General features: G+C 38.1%; 1 protein-coding gene across 1 annotated transcript in view; it reads right to left on the minus strand.

Moving 5' to 3' along the window:
- Positions 1-22,978, minus strand: part of LOC150080329 (dynamin-1-like) — a 265,277-nt gene that overhangs the window by 1,896 nt on the left and 240,403 nt on the right. Inside the window, exon 16 of the mRNA XM_090380686.1 lies at positions 13,556-13,612. Coding sequence (XP_090236812.1) covers positions 13,556-13,612 — 57 coding nt within the window. The remainder of the gene's footprint in view (positions 1-13,555; positions 13,613-22,978) is intronic.

Genomic DNA, 22,978 nt, shown 5'->3' on the forward strand with positions numbered 1-22,978 from the left:
AAATAACAACAAATATTTTCAAACATTCTGGAAGGTATACTGAAACTCAATAGCTAAAAGTCAGAATAAGAATAATTTACAAACTGAAATCTTAAAGTATATTTGTGAATTATTACACAGATCTTTACTGTGGTGCATACAAAAGTAATATAAAAATAAAACATATGGAATTATTAGTGATTATGGTAATAACTAAATGGCAAACTTTGAGGTTAATTTAGACTTAATACGGCAGACTATTAGTGGATATCCAATAGACCCCCTTCTTGTGGCCCTAATGGGTTTAGCATTAGCAAGAGCACATGATGCAAGAAAGCAAGCTTATATTGCATCAGCCAAAAAAACCAAAAAAAACGTTTTTTCACCCGTCCACTCGCTCCATGTGTTTGCAAGTTCTGCCTTGAATCAATTTAAGCTATCAACTTCTACAACGACAGATGGAAGTTTGTTCCAGCAATCAACCACCCGCTGGCTAAAGACAAACTTCCACACATCTATCCTACAACTGTCTTTCCTCAATTTGAATCTATGCCCTCTCAGGTGATTATTCTGAGCAAGAGGAAGAATCCTATCAGCATTTAGCATGCTCAAACCATTCAAGGCTTTATACACCACAATCAGATCACTTCGCAGGTGCTTAGTCTCCAGACACTGTAATTTGCAAAACTTAAGCCTTTCTTCGTAAGAGTAACCCTTTGTTCTGTTCACTAATCTTGTTGCCCTTCTCTGTACTCGTTCCAACAGCTCTCATCCTTCTTAAAATGAGGCCTCCAGACCTGTATACAGTACTCAAGGTGTGGCCTGATAATTGCCTTATACAAGGGGATAATCACCTCCTTATCCCAATCCCTGCTATAAAAATTCCTGTATATCATTCACAAGACACCGTGAGCTACTCTTGCAGACCGTTTGCACGGCACAGAAAATCTGCCTGCACAACTACCCCCAGGTCCTTTTCATTCTCTACCACTGTCAGTGTGGTACCATAGAGTTGATACGTTACTCTGGGATTATTGCTTCCCATATGTAGTACTTTACATTTGTCAATGTTAAACTTCATTTGTCACCTCTCAGCGCATCTGCTCAACTTTTCTAGATCTTGCTGCAGCAGTGTACTGTCATTAGTGTCATTAACAACCCTGCCAACCTTCGTATCATCTGCAAACTTGGACATTAAGCCTGACATACTATCATCATTATCATTTACAAAAAAAAAAAAAAAAAACAACAACAACGGACCCAACACTGAACCCTAGGGACTCCACTAATAACATTAGTCCACGAAGAACAGTGTCCATTGATTACCACACTCTATCTTCTCCCACTGAACCATCCCTTTATCCATAGCAGTAATTTGCCTCCAATGCCACACTGCTCCAATTTGTGCAGCAGTCTTCAATGTGCAACAGTATCAAAGGCCTTTCTAAGATCCAAATATATGATATCAAAGTTATTCTTTGCATACAGTTCCTTTGTGACTACATCATAGTATCCAATCAAATTAGTCAGACAAGAATTCCCCTTAACAAACCCATGCTGTGTGCGAGCTATAACTGAAGTCTTGTCTAGATGATTCTGCAATGCTTCTTTAACCAGTGCCTCCATTAATTTTCCTGGAACAGAAGTTAAACTAAGACGTCTGTAATTACCTGTCTCCCTTTGATCCTGCTTTGTGGATTGGGGTCACATTTGCACTTCTCCAGTCTATGGGCACCTCCCCTGAGTCCAGGGAAGCTCTCATAATTATGGCTAAGGGTTTGCTTACTTCGTTTGCTGCCTCCTTTAATATAACTGGATAGATTCCATTCACCCCAGGTGCCTTTCTTATGTTCATCTTCATCAATTTCTCCTCCACTTAACTTTCAGTTATTACAAGATTATCTAGCTGAATACACCTATGGCATTCCCTCCCTGATTAACTCCTCATGTGTGAATGTAGATGCAAAATATTCATTTAGTTTGTTAGCTACGTGAGCAGGATCATCAACAGTTGAACCATCGATATCAAGTGGACCAATCTGATTCATCCTCTTCCTTCTAGAGTTTACATAAGTAAAGAACTCTTTGCTGTTTTTCTTTGCATCCTTTGCCAAAGATTTCTCATAATCTTCCTTCGCCTGCGTAACATCCTTTGTAACTTGATTACAGATCAGCTTATATCTATCATAGGCTTCTGTGTCACATGTTAATTTTATATGTATCCCATGCATTTTTCTTCTCTGTCACATGTCTAATTAGTTCATCTGACATCCATTTAGGCCTAAATCTTGAACAAAATTTCTTTGTTGGTATGAAAAGCCTAGTAGCTTCCAAGATTAATTCTTTGAATGCTTCCCATTTTGAATTTGCTGTTGGTAACATCATCAGTTGGTCCCACTGTACAGCATTTAAATACTGTCTCAGACCACCATAGTCGCCTTTACGAAGAATTAACCCTTCCCTTTACCACCGATGGCAGTTACCTCTTTGAGTAAATCTCACTTCAGCACACTGTGATCACTGCCACGTAGTGGTTGCTTTATCTGCTGATTCTTGATTCATGAAGAATCACTACTAATAATCAGATCTAGAGTATTACTCCCTCTATTTGCCTCCCGAACATGCTGCTGAAGAATACAAACAATCCGATATATGCACAAAAGCCTTGCTGGTGTGTGTGAGTGACCAACCCACAAATTCTAGTCAATCTCTCGGAAATTAAAATCCCCCATTATAAGACACACTCTTATTTACTGGCCTACTCTATTTCTCTGCACAATTGCTCATTATATTCATCAGATTCATTTGGCCTATAACACACACCTACTCTCATTTTTCCTTTCCCAGTGCTTATGTCACACCAAACGGACTCAATATTCCACCGTCCACCAACATCAACTGGATGCACTTCCTTAGATTTTATGTGTTTCTTAACTAACAGCATAACCCCTCCTCCCTTTCTGTCCTGTCTATCCTTTCTGTACACATTGTACTCCACAAATTCCAGTTCTCCATTGCTTATGTCTGTGTGACACCATGTCTCTGATATCCCAACAATATCTGCCTTTGATGTCTTGACTAGCACTTCAAGCTCATCGAATTTATTAACTATACTCCTAGCATTGGTGTACATGCAAGTGTGTGTGTGTTATGGAGGTTTAATGGCGCATAAGCTGCTGGGGCTATAGTGTGCCTTGTACGTGCAAGTATACATGCACCTGTTTCTACTCTTAGTTACCCTAACACAGCCCATGTATTTACTCGTTCTACTATGACTCCTAGCAGTCCTGGAAATCCCCATTAGCATTAGCATTAGTAGAGGCATTTGATGCAAGAAAGCAAGCTTATGCAGCATCAGCCAAAAAAAAAAAAATAAATAAATAACTTCCACTTCACCCCTCTGTTTGTTTGAAATACCTGTCCAGCTGAGCCTTAAACTTATTTAGGCTCTCAACTTCCACGACAAGGGATGGAAGTCTGTTCCACCAACCAACCACCCGCTGGCTAAAGGCAAATTTCCGCACGTCTATCCTACATCTGCCTTTCCTCAATTTGAATTTATGCCCTCTCAGGTGATTATTCTGAGCGAGAGGAAGAATCCCATCAGCATTGAGCATGCTCAAACCATTCAAGGCTTTATAAACCTCTATCAGATCACCTCGCTGGTGCCTAGTCTCCAGACACTGTAATTTGCAAAACTTAAGCCTTTCTTCATAAGAGCACCCCTTCATAAGAGCCCTACCTTGCTTTCCAGGCTGCTGCTCAATTGCATTTCAATAGAAGTAGTGCAAGAATCACTTTTACCTCTGCAGTTTGCCGACCGGGCTAGCCGGGTGGGTAAAGTGCCTTCCTGGCAACCCAAAGGTTGCAGATTCGATTCCCACCTCGGGCTTCGATCAAAGTACTGCAAAAACCTTGGGAGGTGCATTATGGCCACAGAAGCCTATGCGCCAACAACTACCAAAAAAAAAAAAAAAAACCTCTGCCAGCGGCTACTGTTAATCTATTAGTCCGTGTATCCCCCCAAGCTATCAGGTTTCCGACCCATCTAACTCTGCCTCAATAGCATCAGCAAATATTTTTCTATTTAAGTGTATCCCTTCTCTGTAGAAGCAGCCTCTCCTGTTAAAAGGCACAGCCCAGGCTGAGTTCTACCCCTTGAGCCTTGCACAATCTCTCCAGGGCCGAATTGATCAACAAGGCTGTCGTCATATACTCCCTCCTATAGTGTCTGGGCAGAATTGCAGACACTTTCAAATTAAACCCTAACTAACGGCTTTTTTTTCAGCATTGACTTATACTTGTTAGGTAATTCCACCGGCCTCCTACTCTTAATATCATTAGTGCCAACGTGTACAACAATATCAACCTTTGTGCCCTTAAAAGATGTTATCTGCTATATAACGTCATAAACCTTTGCCCCTGGCAGACATACCCTGTTCCATCTATCCTTTTTGCACAATATGTTCCCCATTTCCCTGACAATAGAGTCACCTGGTTCCTTTTGCACCAGCGCATTCTGCCTTGGGGTTTGCCACTGTGTTGCTTGATGTTCAAGTGCAAGCTCTGGCATTGATGTGGGCAGCTGAGAGCTTGATGGGCCTCTTGTTGGGATATTGATGTTTGTCTGGAAGGATAGCTTTGTGAACTTACATTTTCAACTATTTACAGTGATTCCAGTTTGGTAGAGTTCTCTGACAACTAAAAGCCACATTCATAACACCCAGATTTAAAAAGGGAGATATTACGCATACAAAATAATATAGGCCAATCCATAAATCAGATGCATTCAAAAATAATGAAGTATCTTATAAACAAACAGCTGACCTAGGTACATATTTAATTATAATCATTGCAGTTTCAATCCTAATAGATCAACAATAGCCAATCTGTTAACACTGGAAACTTACCTAACTTCCCACTGGATTTAAGTATACATATAGTAGATGTACTATATTTAGATATGACTAAAGCTATTCATATTCCTAGAGATAACTTAATAAATAAACTACCAAACAGTAGTCCAATAATTAAGTTGGATTAAAAGTTTCTTCAGTAAGTGCACTGCAAAAATTAATTATAGTAATTAAACTCAGGCATGTGCAATTGATATTAAAAGGGATATTCCTGGTGTACGTTTACTGATTTATGCTGATTATAAAACATTCTTACATTTTCAACTATATATATATATAAATAATAATTATATATATATATATATTTTTTTTTTATGTAAACCCCAAACACGAGAGGTACTAGAACCTTTGGTACTTAGTACCGTGCTTGGGTTGGAGGTTGAGAAGACGAAAGAAGATATTTGTTGACATTGGACTTGAACTTCTGTAGACTGTCATTTTCAGGAAATACGTATGAAGGAAGGTTGTTCCAGAAAACGCCAGTTGAATGAATAAACATGGAAGGTGAAGAGTTGGTTTGTGAGTTTGAAGTTAGACAGTAAATGGATGTTGGCTGGTGGTGGCATATGTTTTTACTGTTTTGAAAGAGAGCAGAAATTGTAGAATCCAATTCAGAAGAACAGTGCCCATGGAAGTATCTGTAGAAAAGGTATGCAGTAGAAGCAGTATGTCTGTGAGACAGCAAGTGAAGAGGCTCAGTTAGAGAGAAGTTGTAATTAACCTAACTGGCCTCTTCTGAATGGAATCTAGAAGCCTGAGAGAGGCTTTCGGGGCACTGCCTCAGATGTTGGGAACAGTATTCCAAGCTAGGGTGGATTTGAGATTTGTACAGAGTGAATAGCTGTTTGGAAGAAAAGTAACACCTAGAGCGAAAGAGAAAACCAAGTTTTATAGATGCAGAGGAAGCAATATTTGTAATGTGCTTGTGCCAAGAGAGATTAGAAATCAGGGCAATCCCCAAAAGAGATATATCATTTTGCCTAGAAATCGGAGTGTCACTAAAGATAAGCATAGGAGCGGAAGAATTCTTTTTGCGAGATACAAGACAAGACTGAGTTTTAGAAGGGTTGAAATCAACTAAGTTGTTTATACCCCACTGGAGAATTACCTGAAGATCAGCATTTAAGGAATTGGTAGCAGATTTTCGAGAAGTTGAAGCTAATTGAGCAGTGCAAGGTTTATAAAAATGGGAAGTAGAATGCAATGTGCTATCATTGGCAAAACTATGGATAGGATTTCCAGTCAATGGAAGAAGGTCATTAATATACAAGTGGAAAAAGAGTGGGGGAAAGAACTGAACCTTGGGGGACGCCGGCATTTGTGGAGAAGTTAGAAGACAGAGAGCCATCTACCATCAGATTCAGTGAGTGATCAGAGAGAAAACTGGATAACCAATTACTAAAAACATTTGGCAAACCATAAGATGGAAGCTTGTTTAGAAGACTTTATGCCAAACCATAAGATGGAAGCTTGTTTAGAAGACCTTTATGCCAAACATGATTGAAAGCCTTTGAGATGTCAAGAGCAACTACTTGTGTTTCACCGAACCTTTCCATTGAATTAGTCCATAAATGGGTAACATAAGCCAGAATATCACCAGTGGATCGACACTGATGGAATCCATACTGGTGATCATTTATCGGACGGAAGGTTTCTAGGTAGTTTAAAAGTTGGCGGTTAATTGATTTCTCCATTACTTTAGAAGGAGTAGAAGTAATTGCAATGGGACGATAATTGGATGGGAGGGATTTGTCACCCTTTTTAGGAACTGGCTGGATGTGAGCAAATTTCCAAGCAGAAGGAAAAACACTTTTGGAATAAGACAGTGAAAAAAGATGGCAAAGAACAGGAGTAAGTTCAGGAGCTCAGGTTTTGAGTACAAGTGGAAAAATACCATCAGGACCTGGAGCTTTCTTAGCATCAAGATTCGTCAAAATCCTTCTGACTTCCTTTTGATGGAAGCCCACAGGAGACATTGAATGGAGCGTGTTGGGAATGGTGGGAGGTATTTTACCAAGATCATTAATGCATGAGTTGGAAAAAATTGGGATTCTAGCAGGTCAGCTTTATCCTTGGCTGAAGTGACAACAGAACCATCTGGTTTGGACAAAGGTGAGAGCAGAGATGGGCAAACGTTGCGGCCAATAGCTTTGCCAAGAGACCAGAATGCTCGGCTACCATTAGGGCAAGAAGAAAGTTTTCTACTTTTAGCCTGCTCAAACTCTAGTTTGGACTGATTAATAACTGCTTTACAATTGTTGCGAGCTTTGGTGTAGGCAGATAATGAAACTGAAGAATTAGAAACAAGCCAATTACGATATGCAACATTCTTCTCTAGAACAGCCTTAGCACATTTATTGGAAAACCAAGGTTTAGATAAAGGACGAGATTTTAAAGTGGAGTGTGGGATAAAGGATTCCATTCCTGCAAGAATAATTTCACTGACATGATCTGAGCAAACGTTGACATCACAACTTTTGAAACAGTAATCCGACCAAGTAAAAGGTCATCCCATTTTGCATTCTTGTAAAGCCAAACAACACAAGTTTGGGAGCTGAAGTGCCTAAAGGCCCTCTCACTTCGACCATGTACTTAGAATGGTTGTTTGTGAGAAAACGATCAAGTGTGTTGGCTGTATGTATGGTTAGGATTGTCTGGTATTCTTGTAGGTAAATGAACAATATGTGCAAGGTCATTATTAATTGCAAAAGCCTCAGCATCTCGACCAGCTGGGTAGTGTGACTAGAAAATGGAAGCCAGCTGGAGTTGTGAACATTAAAATCACCAAGGAAAATCACCTCACTTTTAGGAAAGTTGGACTGGAGAAAGTCAAGTTGCAAAGAGAGGAATTCAAAGAGCTCCAAGTGATTAGTGGAGTTGGGAGAATGGTAGAGACAACAGATGAATTTGACACAATGATGTAGAGAGATTTTAAGCCAGAGAAGATCAAAGAGAGGAGATTTAAAATTGGCAAGTCTCTGACAGGGAATATCTGAATGGACATATGCACAAGTACCACCTTTGAAGCGAAAAGAATCATATAGCAAATAATTTGGGCATCTGAGATGAGCAATAGTTGAATCAACCGATAACTGACATTCTGTCAGAAAAAGTACATGGAGTTTGGCAGACTGCAAGTGAAAATGGACATCGTTGAGATTAGAATTGAGACCACGTATATTTGTGAAATGAATTAGGCAGTGCTTGGGAGGTTTAGATCATTTCGCAGATAATCTTGCTCTATTAGTTTGACAATTCATGGTGTATTCAATAGTAAGAAAAAGTGAGTGGGACATGCTGTGTGAAGTAATGAAATTTTTGGATATGGCATACACATGGTAAGAATATACCCGGGTCCTTGACATAACGTGGCCTCGACAATGCTTCCTGCATACACACTACTCGGACACCCTCCAGTCACTATTTGGCAGAGTAGAGGTAGCAAGATTATACACTAGCCGATCAGGAAGCCTGCTAGAGAGTTGCCAATAGGTTCGTTCCAGTGTACTAAGTAGCGGCCGGCCTACGAACACTGTTTTATAGCTGTACCCTCGAAATGTAAGGAATGTTGGATCTCGCCAGGATGTTCATCATAACCTCAAAAGTCATCAATCATACTGCATGATGGAAGAGATAGGGAAGGGTTGACCGGAACTTAGCTCTAGAGACTAAACGTGGGTTCCACCACTTCAAGCCTCCAATAAGCAAAGTGGTGGTATTGCAACTGTTGATGAGAGTCATCTACCACCTAGTACTGCCTGGAAACATAGAGGGATTGCATTCCTCCATGTGGTTTGGGGGCTACACCTCGACCCCTGCTTACGTTGATTCACACCTGGGTGGTTACCCACCATGCACTTGTGCATGGAGGTTATACCCAGGATTACTAACAGTCCCACCATCGTGCCAGCAGAGGATTTGGCTGTCACAGAGCATCCGGACTTTGCCGAAATTGGGTCCACTTGACTTGAGTGTCACCCGAATAAAAGTACCATCAGCGTTTTAGACTCCCAGGTAGCAAGTACAGCTAGTCTGGCATATCTGAGAGAATGTCTGTGACAACCTCAAGGACCAAATATACAAGCACTAATCCAAAAGTATCAAGACTAAATGTGTGAAAACTAACATACTGTACTGAAAGAAATGGATGCGTAATCTTATCAAGCTTTAGCATTAGCAGAGGCATATGATGCAAGAAAGCAAGCTTATGCAACATCAGCAAAAAAAAAAAAAAAAAAAAAAAATCCCTTATTTCACCCATCCACTCACTTCAAATGTTTGTCAAGTTCTGCCTTGAATCTATTTAAGCTATCAACTTCTACAACGACAGATGGTAGTTTGTTCCAGCAATCAACCACCCGCTGGCTAAAGGCAAACTTCCACACATCTATCCTACAACCGTCTTTCCTCAATTTGAATTTATATCCTCTCAGGCGATTATTCTGAGCAGGAGGAAGAATCCCATCAGCATTGAGCATGCTGAAACCATTCAAGGCTTTATACACCTCAATCAGATCACCTCGCAGGTGCCTAGTCTCCAGACACTGTCATTTGCAAAACTTAAGCTTTTTTGTTACCAACAGCAAATTCAAAATGGGAAGCATTCAAAGAATTAATCTTGGAAGCTACTAGGCTTTTCATATCAACAAACAAATATTGTTCAAGATTTAGGCCTAAATGGATGTCAGATGAACTAATTAGACATGTGACAGAGAAGAAAAATGCATGGGATACATATAAATTAACATGTGACACAGAAGCCCATGATAGATATAAGCTGGTCTGTAACCAAGTTACAAAAGGAGGTTAGGCAGGCGAAGGCAGATTACGAGAAATCTTTGGCAAAGGATGCAAAGAAAAACAGCAAAGAGTTCTTTACTTATGTAAACTCTAGAAGGAAGGGGATGAATCAGATTGTTCCACTTGATATAGATAGTTCAACTGTTGATGATCTTGCTCAGGTAGTTAACGAACTAAATGAATATTTACCATCTACATTCACACACGAGGAGTTATTCAGAGAGGGGAATGCCAGAGGTGTATTCAAATCTGGCAGTAAGCTAGATAATCTTGTAATAACTGCGAGTAAAGTGGAGGAGAAATTGTTGAATATAAACACAAGAAAGGCACCTGGGGTGGATGGAATCTATCCAGTTATATTAAAGGAGGCAGCAAAGGAAGTAAGCAAACCCTTAGCCATAATTATGAGAGCTTCCTTGGACTCAGTGGAGGTACCCATAGACTGGAGATGTTCAAATGTGACCCCAATCCACAAAGGAGAATCAAAGGGAAACACAGGTAATTACAGACCTGTTACTTTAACTTCTGTTCTAGGGAAATTAATGGAGGCACTGGTTAAAGAAGAATTGCAGGATCATCTAGACAAGACTTCAGTTATAGCTCGCACACAGCATGGGTTTGTTAAGAGGAAGTCTTGTCTGACTAATCTGATTGGATACTATGATGTAGTCACAAAAGAACTGGATGCAAAGAATAACTTTAATATCATATATTTGGATCTTAGAAAGGCCTTTGATACTGTTGAACATGGACGACTGCTGCTCAAATTGGAGGAGTGTGGCATTGGAGGCAAATTGCTGCTATGGATAAAGGGATGGTTGACTGGAAAAGACAGAGAGTGGTAATCAATGGACCCTGCTCTTCGTGGACTAATGTTATTAGTGGAGTCCCTCAGGGTTCAGTGTTGCATCCATATTGTTTTCTGTTTTTGTAAATGATATTGATGATGGTATATCAGGCTTAATGTCCAATTTTGCAGACGATACGAAGGTTGGCTGGGTTGTTAATGACACTAATGACAGTACACTGCTGCAACAGGATCTAGAAAAGTTGAGCATATGGGTTGAGAGGTAGCAAATGAAGTTTAACATTGACAAATGTAAAGTGCTGCATATGGGAAGCAGTAATCTCAGAGTAACGTATCAACTCTGTAGTACTACACTGACAGTGGTAGAGAATTTAAAGATACCTGGGGGTAATTGTGCAGGCAGATATGAAGTTTTCGGAGCAGTGCAGACGGTCTGCAACAGTAGCTCACGGTCTCTTGTCAATGATATACAGCAATTTTTCTAGCAGGGATAAGGAGGTGATTATCCCCTTGTATAAGGCAATGGTCAGGTCACACCTTGAGTACTGTATACAGGTCTGGAGGCCTCATTTTAAGAAGAATGTAGAGCTGTTGGAACAAGTACAGAGAAGGGCAACAAGATTAGTGAACAGACCAAAGAGTTGCTCTTACGAAGAAAGGCTTAAGTTTTGCAAATTACAGTGTCTGGAGACTAGGCACCTGCGAATTGATCTGATTGAGGTGTATAAAGCCTTGAATGGTTTGAGCATGCTCAATGCTGATGTGATTCTTCCTCTTGCTCAGAATAATCACCTGAGAGGGCATAAACTCAAATCGAGGAAAGACGGTTGTATGGTAGATGTGCAGAAGTTTGCCTTTAGCCAGCGGGTGGTTGATTGCTGGAAAAACTTCCATCTGTCGTTGTAGAAGTTGATAGCTTAAATAGATTCAAGGCAGAACTTGACAAACATTTGGAGTGAGGGAATGGGTGAAATAAGGGTTTTTTTTTTTTTTTTTTGCCGATGCTATATAAGCTTGCTTTCTTGCATCATGTGCCCTTGCTAATGCAAATGCTAATGCAAATGTAAATGCTAATGCTCTATTTTACTAACAATCCATCGTGAAGGTGCAAGCAAAGGATATGGTTGTTGTAGAACAACCGGACTTCACTGAATTTTGGTCCACTTGGCTCACAAGTGTCGCCTGCATATCAGTTCCATCAGCATTTTAGACTTTCAGATAAAAAAGCACTAGCTTTTCATATCTGAAAGAATGTCTGTGACAAACCTCAGGGATGAATTTCTGCAGTCACCTGAATGTCTGCATGGTGCTAGTATAGATGAACAAATTTCATTTGTAGTAGAACCGTGACATTTCTATTTGGCTATTACACTAGTCACCACCGATTAAATAGATGTTGCGATTTTGCTTTAATAACACAAATATATTATCATCATACTGACTGCCATATCAACTCAAATTGAGCTTAGTAACTCTCCATTTGAAGTGGCTAAGCTTGACCTGTAGTAAATTTTGAAATTTTTTTTTATAAAATTAATAAAAAAGAAGTAAATTCTAGTGTGAAAATAGGTATAAAAACAACTGCATGTGATTGCAGTTGTTTTTATATTTTGGCAATACACTGTATATTGTGAGTTGACACAATGTAATGCTTTTAATCACACCTGTTCTGACACATTTTCTATACTGTTTTTTTTTTTTTTTTAAACATCTTTTGCTCTTGGCCTTTTTTTTTTTTTTTTTTTGCTGATGCTGTATAAATTTACTTTTGTGCATCATTTGCCATTATTAATACTGTCATGCTCACATGCCAAACACAAAATGCACATATTTAATTGATGCAATAGCTAAGGATTATTGAAGGTGTGCCACAAATATATAAAAAAAAAAAAAAAAAAAAAACTATCTGCAATTTACTTAATTATTGAGAATTGAGCATCACTGTGCCCTACTTATTCATCAACAGATCAACTATTTATAAGTTCAAAAATGCAAAAGCACAACTATCGTATCTTTTAATTTAATTATAGTAATATTGCACAGATTAACTAATTTTCGTTTTAATTAAATTTGACTAAATTTACTTGAGGGTTCATTCCTTTTACAATAATATTAATTCATCAATTATACTGGTTGAAGGATATCCAAATGCTTACTGATTTCAGTAAAAATCCACTCCACTTTAAAATAATGAAACTAGCTAAAAACTGGTATATGCCTCATTTTTCCATCTCCAAATTTGGATGCACATTTGAAGATGTTACAATGAGAAATGGCTGTCTTTGACTTTCTTCTGTTATTATACAAAATTTAATGCATATGCATTTCTAAGCATCATAAAAACATTTTGATATCAAACACTGGGCTTGAATGATTGAAGCAATAGAATAATAAGCTGCAAACATGACACGATATGCAGCAAAATGTCATCTGACATTGGTCAAAATAGAATTCAATTCAATTGCTAATTCAATGACTCTGAATTAGTAATTTGAATCAATCAATACTAATTACTTTAACACTTTATTGTTAATAGCCTGATTCCCATTTTCCTTTTTGTAAAGTGAAACAAACTTCGCTATTACACAAGAGGTAAAAACATTCCAACTTTTTTTTTCAAGAAAAAGGGATTTGCTTCAAATTATAAATTAACATTAAAAACACTTCACACCCCATATGTATGTAAATCTGTATAGGTTACTTATCCTAAATATAACTGAAAATTAAATTTCCTTATAACAGGTCTGGAACTGCATTTTCAGACACCAGTTTGAACCATGCATGTGTGATTGAGTACTGCTTTATAAGATAAAAATCTAGCTATTCTTATACAGAATCTTTCTCACTTCACCAAAAAAAATTTTTTAGGAGTTAAAATTAATAACTAGTAGTCTGATTTAATATTTTAAGCATTCACAAGAACATCTTACAGTTTACATTACTCTCCAACTTTTCTTCTTTCATATTTGTAAAGCTTACTTTTCTGGTGTCTTTTACTATGTACAAGTAGTATATAAATATTAAAAAAAGTTTGATTTTCAGTGCTACTTACCACATTATTCTTTTCTAAAAATTCTGGCACAAGAACATTTCTTACCACATGTATAACCTGTGAAAAAATGTAAACAAATTATAATTTACTCTTTTACAAAAATTTCTTTTAATATGTATATATGTTGTATAACGAGCAAGTGGAGCAGAAGGGAAAAAAAAAAAACTATATATATACACGCCCACACATTTACTTAATCGCATTGTAAATTTGACATTGCTGCTAAAAGTCCAAAATAAAGAGCAATTGATCCTAAAAACCATATTACTCATTAAACTTCCAAAAAATTCCTACTACAATTTTTGATTTTGAAATATTAGACTTCACAGAGGTTTTGTATAATCTTTTGCATGGAAATTTTTTTTTTCTTTTTTTTTTTTATGAAAACCCCAAACACAAGAGGTCTTAGAACTTATAGTACTTAGTACAGTGATTGGGTTGGAGGTTGAGAAAATGAAAGATATTTGTTGACATTAGACTTGAACTTCTGTAGACTAATTTTCAGGAAATACGTATGAAGGAAGGTTGTTCCAGAAAACGGCAGTTGAATGAATAAATGGAGAAGATGAAAAGTTGGTTCTGTGAGTTTGAAGTTGGACACTAAATGGATGTTGGCTGGTGGCAGCATGGTTTGTTTGTTTGTTTGTTGTTTGGTTTTAGGAGCATTAGCAACTAAGGCCATATTGCTCAGGGGATATGCGGTGGTCATTCCCTGACCTCTCCACATCCTCTGCATTTGGTAGTCACGGGCTCGAACCCCGGTCTAATCAACAATATGTATGTGCTACGTATTGCTGCTCCTGCCCACTTGGCTATGGAGGCACTGTGGCAGCATGGGTCTGGATTGTTTTGAAAGAGAGAGGGGGAATTATAGAAGCCAATTCATTCTCAAAAGCAGATAGAAGTTTAACTGCGGTGAGGTTACCACTGTTTGCAAGATAAAATTCTGTACAGTGGGATCAACTGACGATGTTACCAACAGTAAATTCTAAGTGGGAAGCACCACTTTGCTTATTGGAGGCTTGAAGTGGTGAAACCCATATTTAGTCTCTAGAGCAAAGTTTCTGGCATCCCCCTCCCCCCATACTTCTCATGCACGGTACTAAGTACTATAGGTTTTGATACCTTTCGTGTTTGGGGTTTTCATAAAAAAAAAAAAAAGAACAGTGCCCATGGAAGTATCTGTAGAAAAGGCATGCAGCAGAAACAGTACATCTACGAGACAGCGAGTGCAGAGACTGTTAGAAAGGAATCATTAATTAACCTAACTGCCCTCTTCTGAATGGAATCTAGAAGCCTGAGTGAGGTTTTGGGGACGCTGCCCCAGATGTGGGGACAATATTCCCCTGTAGGGCGGATTTGCGATTTTTACAGAGTGAATAGCTGTTTGGAAGAAAAGTAACGCCGAGAACGAAAGAGAAAACCAAGTTTTTTTGGTGCGGAGGAAGCAATATTTGTAAGGTGCTTGTGCCAAGAAAGATTAGAAGTCAGGGTAATCCCCAAAAGATATATATCAACTTGCCTAGAAATCGGAGTGTCGCCAAAGATAAGCTTAGGACCAGAAGAATCCTTTTTGCGAGATATAAGACAAGACTGAGTTTTAGAAGGATCGAAATCAACTAAGTTGTCTTTGCCCCACTGGAGAATTACCTTTAGACTGGCATTTAAGGAATTGGTAGCAGATATTTGAGAAGTTGAAGCTGATTGAGCAGGGCAAGGTTTCTCAAAATGGAAAGTGGAATGCAATGTGTAATCATCGGCAAAACTATAGATAGGATTTCCAGTCAATGGAAGAAGGTTATTAATATACAAGAGGAAAAGAGTGGGGTAAATAACTTAACCTTGGGGAACACCAGCATTAGTGGAGAAGTTAGAAGACAGCGAGCCATCTACCATCACCCTCAGTGAGCGATCAGAGAGAAAACTGGATAACCAATTACAAAAAACAGTTGGCAAACCATAAGATGGAAGCTTGTTTAGAAGACCTTTATGCCAAACACGATCGAAAGCCTTTGAGATGTCAAGAGCAACTGCTTGTATTTCCCCCGAACTTTTCCATTGAATTTTTCCATAAATGGGTAACATAAGCCAGAATATCACCCGTGGATCGACACTGATGGAATCCATACTGACGATCGTTGATCAGATGGAAGGTTTCTAGGTAGTTTAAGAGTTGGCGGTTAATTGATTTCTCCATTACTTTAGAAGGAATAGAAGTAATTGCAATGGGACAATAATTGGATGGGAGGGATTTATCACCCTTTTTAGGAACTGGCTGAATATGAGCAAATTTCCAAGCAGAAGGAAAAACACCTTTGGAATAAGAAAGTGAAAAAAGGCGGCAAAGAACAGGAGTAAGCTCAGGAGCACAGGTTTTGAGAACAAGTGGAGAAATACCATCAGGACCTGGAGCTTTCCTTAGCATCAAGAATTGTCAAAATCCTTCTGACATCTTTTTGATGGAAGACCACAGGAGGTATTGAATGGAGCATGTTGGGAATGGTGGGAGGTGTTTTACCAAGATCATTAATACATGAGTTGGAAAAAAAATGGGATGTCAATGTACTAAGGTGGAATTACGAAATACAGTAGAATCTCCTTAATACAAAGTTTGAGGGACCTAAATTTTCAATGGTACATATTTATTAATATAAGCTTTGCTAACAATAATAAGAATATTCTGTTTTGATTTTCCCTTATTTATAAGGGAATCCATAAAAAAGAAACAATATAATTGATATGAAATTAGCATTAGCAGAGGCATACACAATACAAGAAAGCAAGCTTATGCAGCATCAGCCAAAAAAAAAAAAAAACCACTCCAATTTCACCCCTCCATTCATTCCAAATACCTGTCCAGCTCAGCCTTAAATTTATTTAGGCTATCAACTTCCACGACAAAAGATGGAAGTCTGTTCCACCGATCAACTACCTGCTGGCTAAAGGCAAACTTCCACACATCTATCCTACAACTGTCTTTGTTTTCAAATTTTCTATATTTGAATTTATGCCCTCTCAGGTGATTATTCTGAGCAATAAGAATAATCCCATCAGCACTGAGCATGCTCAAACCATTCAAGGCTTTATACACCTCAATCAGATCACCTCACAGGTGCCTAGTCTCCAGAAACTGTAATCTGCAAAACTTAAGCCTTTTTTCGTAAGAGGAATCCTTTGTTCCATTCACTAATCTTGTTGCCCTTCTCTGTATTCGTTCCAACAGCTCTAGATCCTTCTTAAAATGAGGCCTCCAGACCTGTATACAGCACTCAAGGTGTGGCCTGACCATTGCCTTATACAAGGGGATAATCACCTCCTTATCCCTGCTAGAAAAATTCCTGTATATCTTTGACAAGACAGCATGAGCTACTATTGCAGACCGTCTGCACAAGTTATATAATTAGTAACATAAATTAGTAAAATCAGAATCACAGTATTAAAGGAAACATGAAACCCAATTTAACTCAAAGAAAACATGAAACCCAATTTAACTCTTAAAGAAAACATGAAAACCAATGAACTCTTTAATAAATTAACTTAAAGAAAGAAAGAATCCAATTTCATTTGCACAGTTTATGTCTTATCTTCACTTCTTTCACTGATAATTAAAACTTCATTTTACTTTGTGGTCAGTAGTTCTCTGTTAACTTTGTTATAGCATCATTATCAACTTTACCGAACTCCCCAAGTTCTCCACAGAAATCCATATGTTCCTTCAAAGTCTCACTCCTTCTATATATCATCCTATCATATTCATTTGCTGGACCATGTTTTTAAATGGTATTCTTAGCAAAGCTGCCCCCTGATTCAGGTCCCAGAAAAGAAGAGTAAAGTGCATATAGCTCTGGTTGAAGGTGATTTAGTTTTAATGGGAGACTTTATTGTCAGAGAAACAGGTAATATTTTTTGTAATAAAGATAGATGGACCAGAACCAGGATGTCAAGAGCAGCAATTGATGATGTTATTATTAACAGATCAACAGATTTTAAGCGGAATAAAGAGAGCATTATTATTTGTGTGGGGAATAATGATATTAAATTAACATGAACTGGCCATGTTCATAAATACAGGGCTATGCTGAAAAAATGCTGCAAGTTAGGCCAGAATGTGTGTGTGTTTGTGAATCTGCCCAAGACACAATAGAAGGGATTATATGCCGAAAGTATTGTGGATTAACTCAAGACTTCAGGAAATCTGCAAAGATTTGGGGGGGGGGGAGGAAGTTTTATCAGTGTGGCCCACACTTGTAGGAAGAAGGAATCTATAGGGTAGCAATGGTTCACGGCACTCAGCACGTGGTTCCCGTGGAACCGCGTGCTGAGTGCCGTGAGCCTGCTACTACTTAAGGATGTGTTGCATAATTGAAATACACTGTTGAGAAAGGAGGCGGATGCCTCTGAAGGTATCTGGTATTTTAAGATTTTAGTCTCATTGTTTTATTTATTTTATTGTATTTTAATGCTTTTATTTGTACTATACTTATTGTAAATAGATTATTTCACAATATATTTTATATCTCAGTTTTATTTATTAAAATTTTAATTTAATGGTTGGTGTACGAGCGTAATCATTGTGAATATGAATTTTCTCAACTTCAGAGGCCTATTTGAAGAAGGAATCTATCTTCTAGAGATGATATTTATTTGAATGAAGGTGGTGCAAGGATTTTTCCCAGTATCACTGAAGACATCTTGAGGGTTCAAGGAAAACTGCTAGTTAGGAGGGAGAAGGGTAATATAGATCTGCATTTATCTGATGATAGGTCAAAGTAATGCTTCCATTCACCTCAAAAATTCCTATTTGTTGCCAGAACAGCCGATGTTGACAAGATGTTCTGAGGGTAGCAGTGGTTCAAATGAGCCAGAAGATATAGCTAGGGTAACAAGCCTAAATAACTTCAAGAGTTCTATCAGGGTAGTAAAAGTAAACTGTATAAAAATACTTAGTTTTAACTGTGTCTACAGTAATATCAGGAATATTGTCAATAAAATGGCTGAATTCCTAGTTAGGACAACTAATGTTTACATAATAGGGCTAATAGAAACATGGTGCCACCTGGAAAGTGGAGATGACGAGTTATACTATGGTATGTATAATGTATTTAGGAAAGATAGGGAAGATAGAAGGGGAGTGGGGTCATTCTTATCAAAAGCAGTCTTACTGCGAAAAGAGCTTTTGCTGAGTCAGAAGTTACATCTGCCACTATAGAATCTGTATGGTGCAAGTTAGTTGGAAATAAAGGTATAATGAGAGTGGGAGTAATCTACAGACCAGAAGGTTGTGAAGAGTAAGAAAAGTCTCTACATACAGATGGAATGGGCAAGCAAGAGCGCATATCTTATTATGGGAGACTTCAATCTGCACCAGAATGACTGAAATAAGTGGGAGGGAAACTCACCATAGGAAAAAAAATTTTTAAATAAACCAGATGATTATTATTTGTACCAGCATGTTAGAGAAAATACTAGAGGTGAGAATATTCTCGCCCGTTATTATTACTCATGAACCAGAAGACAGACATCACAGGATCGATCTAAAAGGTACAGGAATCACTGGTAGGTAATGATTATGCAGTTAGAAAGAGTCGTTAGAAAGGTGAAGAAAGAGGTTGCAATGATTAAAGGTAAAGGCATGGGTTTTAATTTCAGAAGAGGGGATTTTGACAGTTTAATGCACTATATATGGCATATAATTGGGTAGATTGAAGAGGAAAGGCGAATACATTTCAATTATGGGATACCTTTAAAGCAAAAATCAGAGAAACCATTTTAGCATACATACCATTATGAAAACATTGCATGAAGAGGTTGCCGAAACGAATGAATAAGGAGCTGACCAGTCTAATAGAGCAGAAAAGTCAGCATGGGATAGTTACAGAGCAGCAAAAAGTACTGAAGACTACAACAGCTACAAGCTGATCTATGATAGTACCACATAGAAAGTTAGGGAGGCCAAGGCTGCATATGCTCTCTTAATGAGGATAAGGAATATTTCATGAATGTGAACATAACAAAGAAGAGAGTGAATCAGATTGGGACCCTTGTGTACTGGGTATCACTGTACCTTGGACACAAGGTACAATGATATAAGAAGAGAATTTGTAGGAAAGCTTGGCATGGACTCATATGGCTGCCATGAGCTTTTTCGTAATAAAGAGAAATATATTGCCTTCCTGGATTTCGCAAGTGCTGTTCACTCGAGAAGGGTTTTTTTTTTTTTTTTTTTTTTTTGTTAGTTGTTGGCGCATCGGCTTTTGTGGCCATAATGCACTTCCCAAGGTTTTTGCAGTACTTTTGATCCAAGCCCGAGGCGGGATTCGAACTCGCGACCTTTGAGTTGCCAGGCAGGCATTTTACCCACTCGAGAAGGAAGGGAGGATAATTGTAAATATGTAAATAGTGAGTTTATATTTTAGAAATTTATGAGTTTTTAAACTTTACAGTTTTATGTTGTGAGTTTTATGATATGCAAAAATATATATAAAAAGTATAAAATTTTAAGATATACAAAAATATTGTGAGTTTTATAGTTTTTTTTTTTTTTAGAAACAAATTGTCTCAATGAGTTGTAAATGCATTGAGTTCATGATGATTTTGAGATTCAAATGCTTTAAGTTAAAGTTTAGATAACAGAGATCTGCCTCCACAGGGCAGGGTGCAGCTAAGGATCAAAAAGTAATATTTTCCACTACAAGAGCAATAAAGCGTGGATGAGCTTGTACAAGCACTATTGTGCTTGTCCGACATAATGTGCTTGTAGATAATGAAAGACAACACAATGTGCTTGTAGATAATGAAAGACAACACAATGTGCTTGTAGATAATGAAAAAAAAATGCACTAGGTGTGGAAAAGTCTTAAATAACCCAGCTGATGTTGCTGATGAGCTGAACAGGTACTTTGCATCGGTCTCTACTGACAAAAGACCCTCCATGCTGAGAAGAGGCTGTGCGAGTGAGACTAAGCCATACAAAATTAGTGACTTTGAAATTACAGATGACTTTTTATTAGAAAAACTTTCTGGCATAAAGGCAAGTAAGGTACTCAGAGTTGATGGAATATACCCAATAACTTTAAGGGAAGTCGCCAGAGAGTGTATTGCACCATTGGGGGATTAATTATGAGGACATAATTGGACTCTGCAGAGATTCTTTTGGACAGAGAAGTGCCAATTTATTATCAATACATAAAGACGGTTCTATGAGCGAAGGTAGTAACTACAGACTGGTTAGCCTGACTTCAATGGAAAAATCTTAAAGGCAATGATTAAGAGTGCAATCCAGGGACATTTAGATAGATATGACAATTGGAAGAACATGCAACATGGCTTTTTTTTTTTTGTTAAGAGAAAATCATGTTTAATTAACCTAGTACTTTGACCAGTTACTCATGAGCTGGATGTGAGGAAAAATTTCAACATAGTTTATTTGGATTTTAGTAGAGAATTTAAATCAGTTCTTCATGAGAGGTTACTATATAAGCTGGAACATATTGGAATTACCGGGAAGATTCAAAGACAGATTGCTGAGTTGGAGAGTGTATTGCACCATTGGGATTAATAATTATAGTTGTTGATTACTGGTACAAGTTAGGTGCCTCTGTAGCCAGGTGGGCAGGAGCAGCAGTGTGTAGCACATGCTTCTTGATTAGACTGGGGTTCGAGCCCGTGACCACTAAATATGGAGGATGTGAAAAGGTCAGGGAATGACCATCACATATCCCTGGAGCAATATGGCCTTAGTTGCTAATGCTCCTAAAAACCAAAATAACAAACAAACAAACAACTGGTACAAGTTGACTCCACAGGTATTTGAGGCTGACAGTCTGAAGAAATTCAAAGATCAACTAAAAATTACCTACGTAATACAAACCTCTGCCTTCTGCAAGACAGAAGGCACAGGTTTGTGATTAATGTATATTCTTCAGAATGGTCTAACATCAGAAGTAAAGTCTCTAGAGGATCAGTTCTTGGACCACTGTTGTTTTTAAATTTCATAAATGACAAAGGAATAGAAGGCCTTATGTCAAAATCTGCAGACAACAAAGACTGGGTGAGTTGTTAATGATCCTTGTCAAGCAGCACACCCTCAGGATGACTTCAACAGGCCTCTGGAATGGTCAGAAAAGTAGCAGCTAAGTTTTAATGCTGCAAAATGCAAGGTCTTACACAAAAAAAAAAAAACTATTCACTTGGTGGGGTAGAATTAAAAACAGTAGAAGAAGAAAAGGATCTGGGAGTTACAATACAGGCAGATATGAAGTTTTCTGAACAGTGTAAACAGGCAGCTGGGAAAGGCCTTAGTGTCAATGATTTAATGAACATTATCCTGTATAGATAGGGAAATCATAGCTCCACTGCATAAGGCATAAGACTGCATTTGGAATACTGTGTACAAGTAAAAAAGATATTGCGTTTTTTGAAATTATCCAACGATGGGCTACTCAAATAGTGAGATTGGTTAAAGGGCAACTATACAAGGAAAGACTCTGATTATGTGGGATATAGAACACGCAAACAGGCACCTCAGAGGAAACCTGATTGAGGTTTATAAGGCTCTGAGAGGGTTTAGTAAAATGAATAAAGGCAGAATTTTCACTGTTATAAAAAATTCCAGAACTAGGGGCCATGAATCCAAATTACTACAGGGGAAGAGGTTTAGACTAGATTGTAGGAAGTTTCCTTTTGGTTAGCAAGTTTTTGATTACTGGTACAAGTTGCCTCCACAGGTATCTGAGACTGACAGTTTGAAGAAATTCAAAGATCAACTAAAAAATTACCTACGTGAGGAGGGAAGTGCATATTTTGTTGTTTCTTATCTCTTTTTTTTTTTTTTTGACCAGTGCATCAAAAGCCTGTGGCTTCCTTGTACTATTTGGCTAATACTAATCCTAATACTACATAAGGATTCTCAATAATTCCTCAATAATTTGTTATCCTCAATAATTTGTTATCTAAGAGAATGCTTCACTTCAAAGGTGATGGCATTACAGTCACTAAAAGCGTCGAAGTCGGGATCCCACAAGGTGGTTGTCTCTCAGCCTTGTTATTTGCAGCAATATTCGTTCCACTAATGGATCAAATTCCAGCCTTCCTATCGTATGCTGATGATATTGTTTGCTACTTGCCATGCAAACGCCATGTTGGCGATGCACAAGAAAGACAAACCGCTTCTGAATCTGTAAACAGCTACCTAAATACATTCTATAAGTATGCTAAATTTTTTGGCCTGTCAGTCAATCCAGAGAAGTCAAACTATCTCATCTTTACGCCAAGTCGAATGACTTCTACTGATACTGCATCTTCTCTACTTCCGGAATTGGCAGGAAAGGTCCTGACTCCCACAGACAGCGTCAAATTCCTAGGAGTAATCCTTGATGCCAACCTCACCTATAAAAAACAAATCCAAGCACAGTATTCCAAAGC

The sequence above is a fragment of the Mastigoproctus giganteus genome, chromosome 9, assembly GCF_048544385.1.
Source record: "Mastigoproctus giganteus isolate SK-2022 chromosome 9, ASM4854438v1, whole genome shotgun sequence".
Lineage (NCBI taxonomy): Eukaryota > Metazoa > Arthropoda > Arachnida > Uropygi > Thelyphonidae > Mastigoproctus > Mastigoproctus giganteus.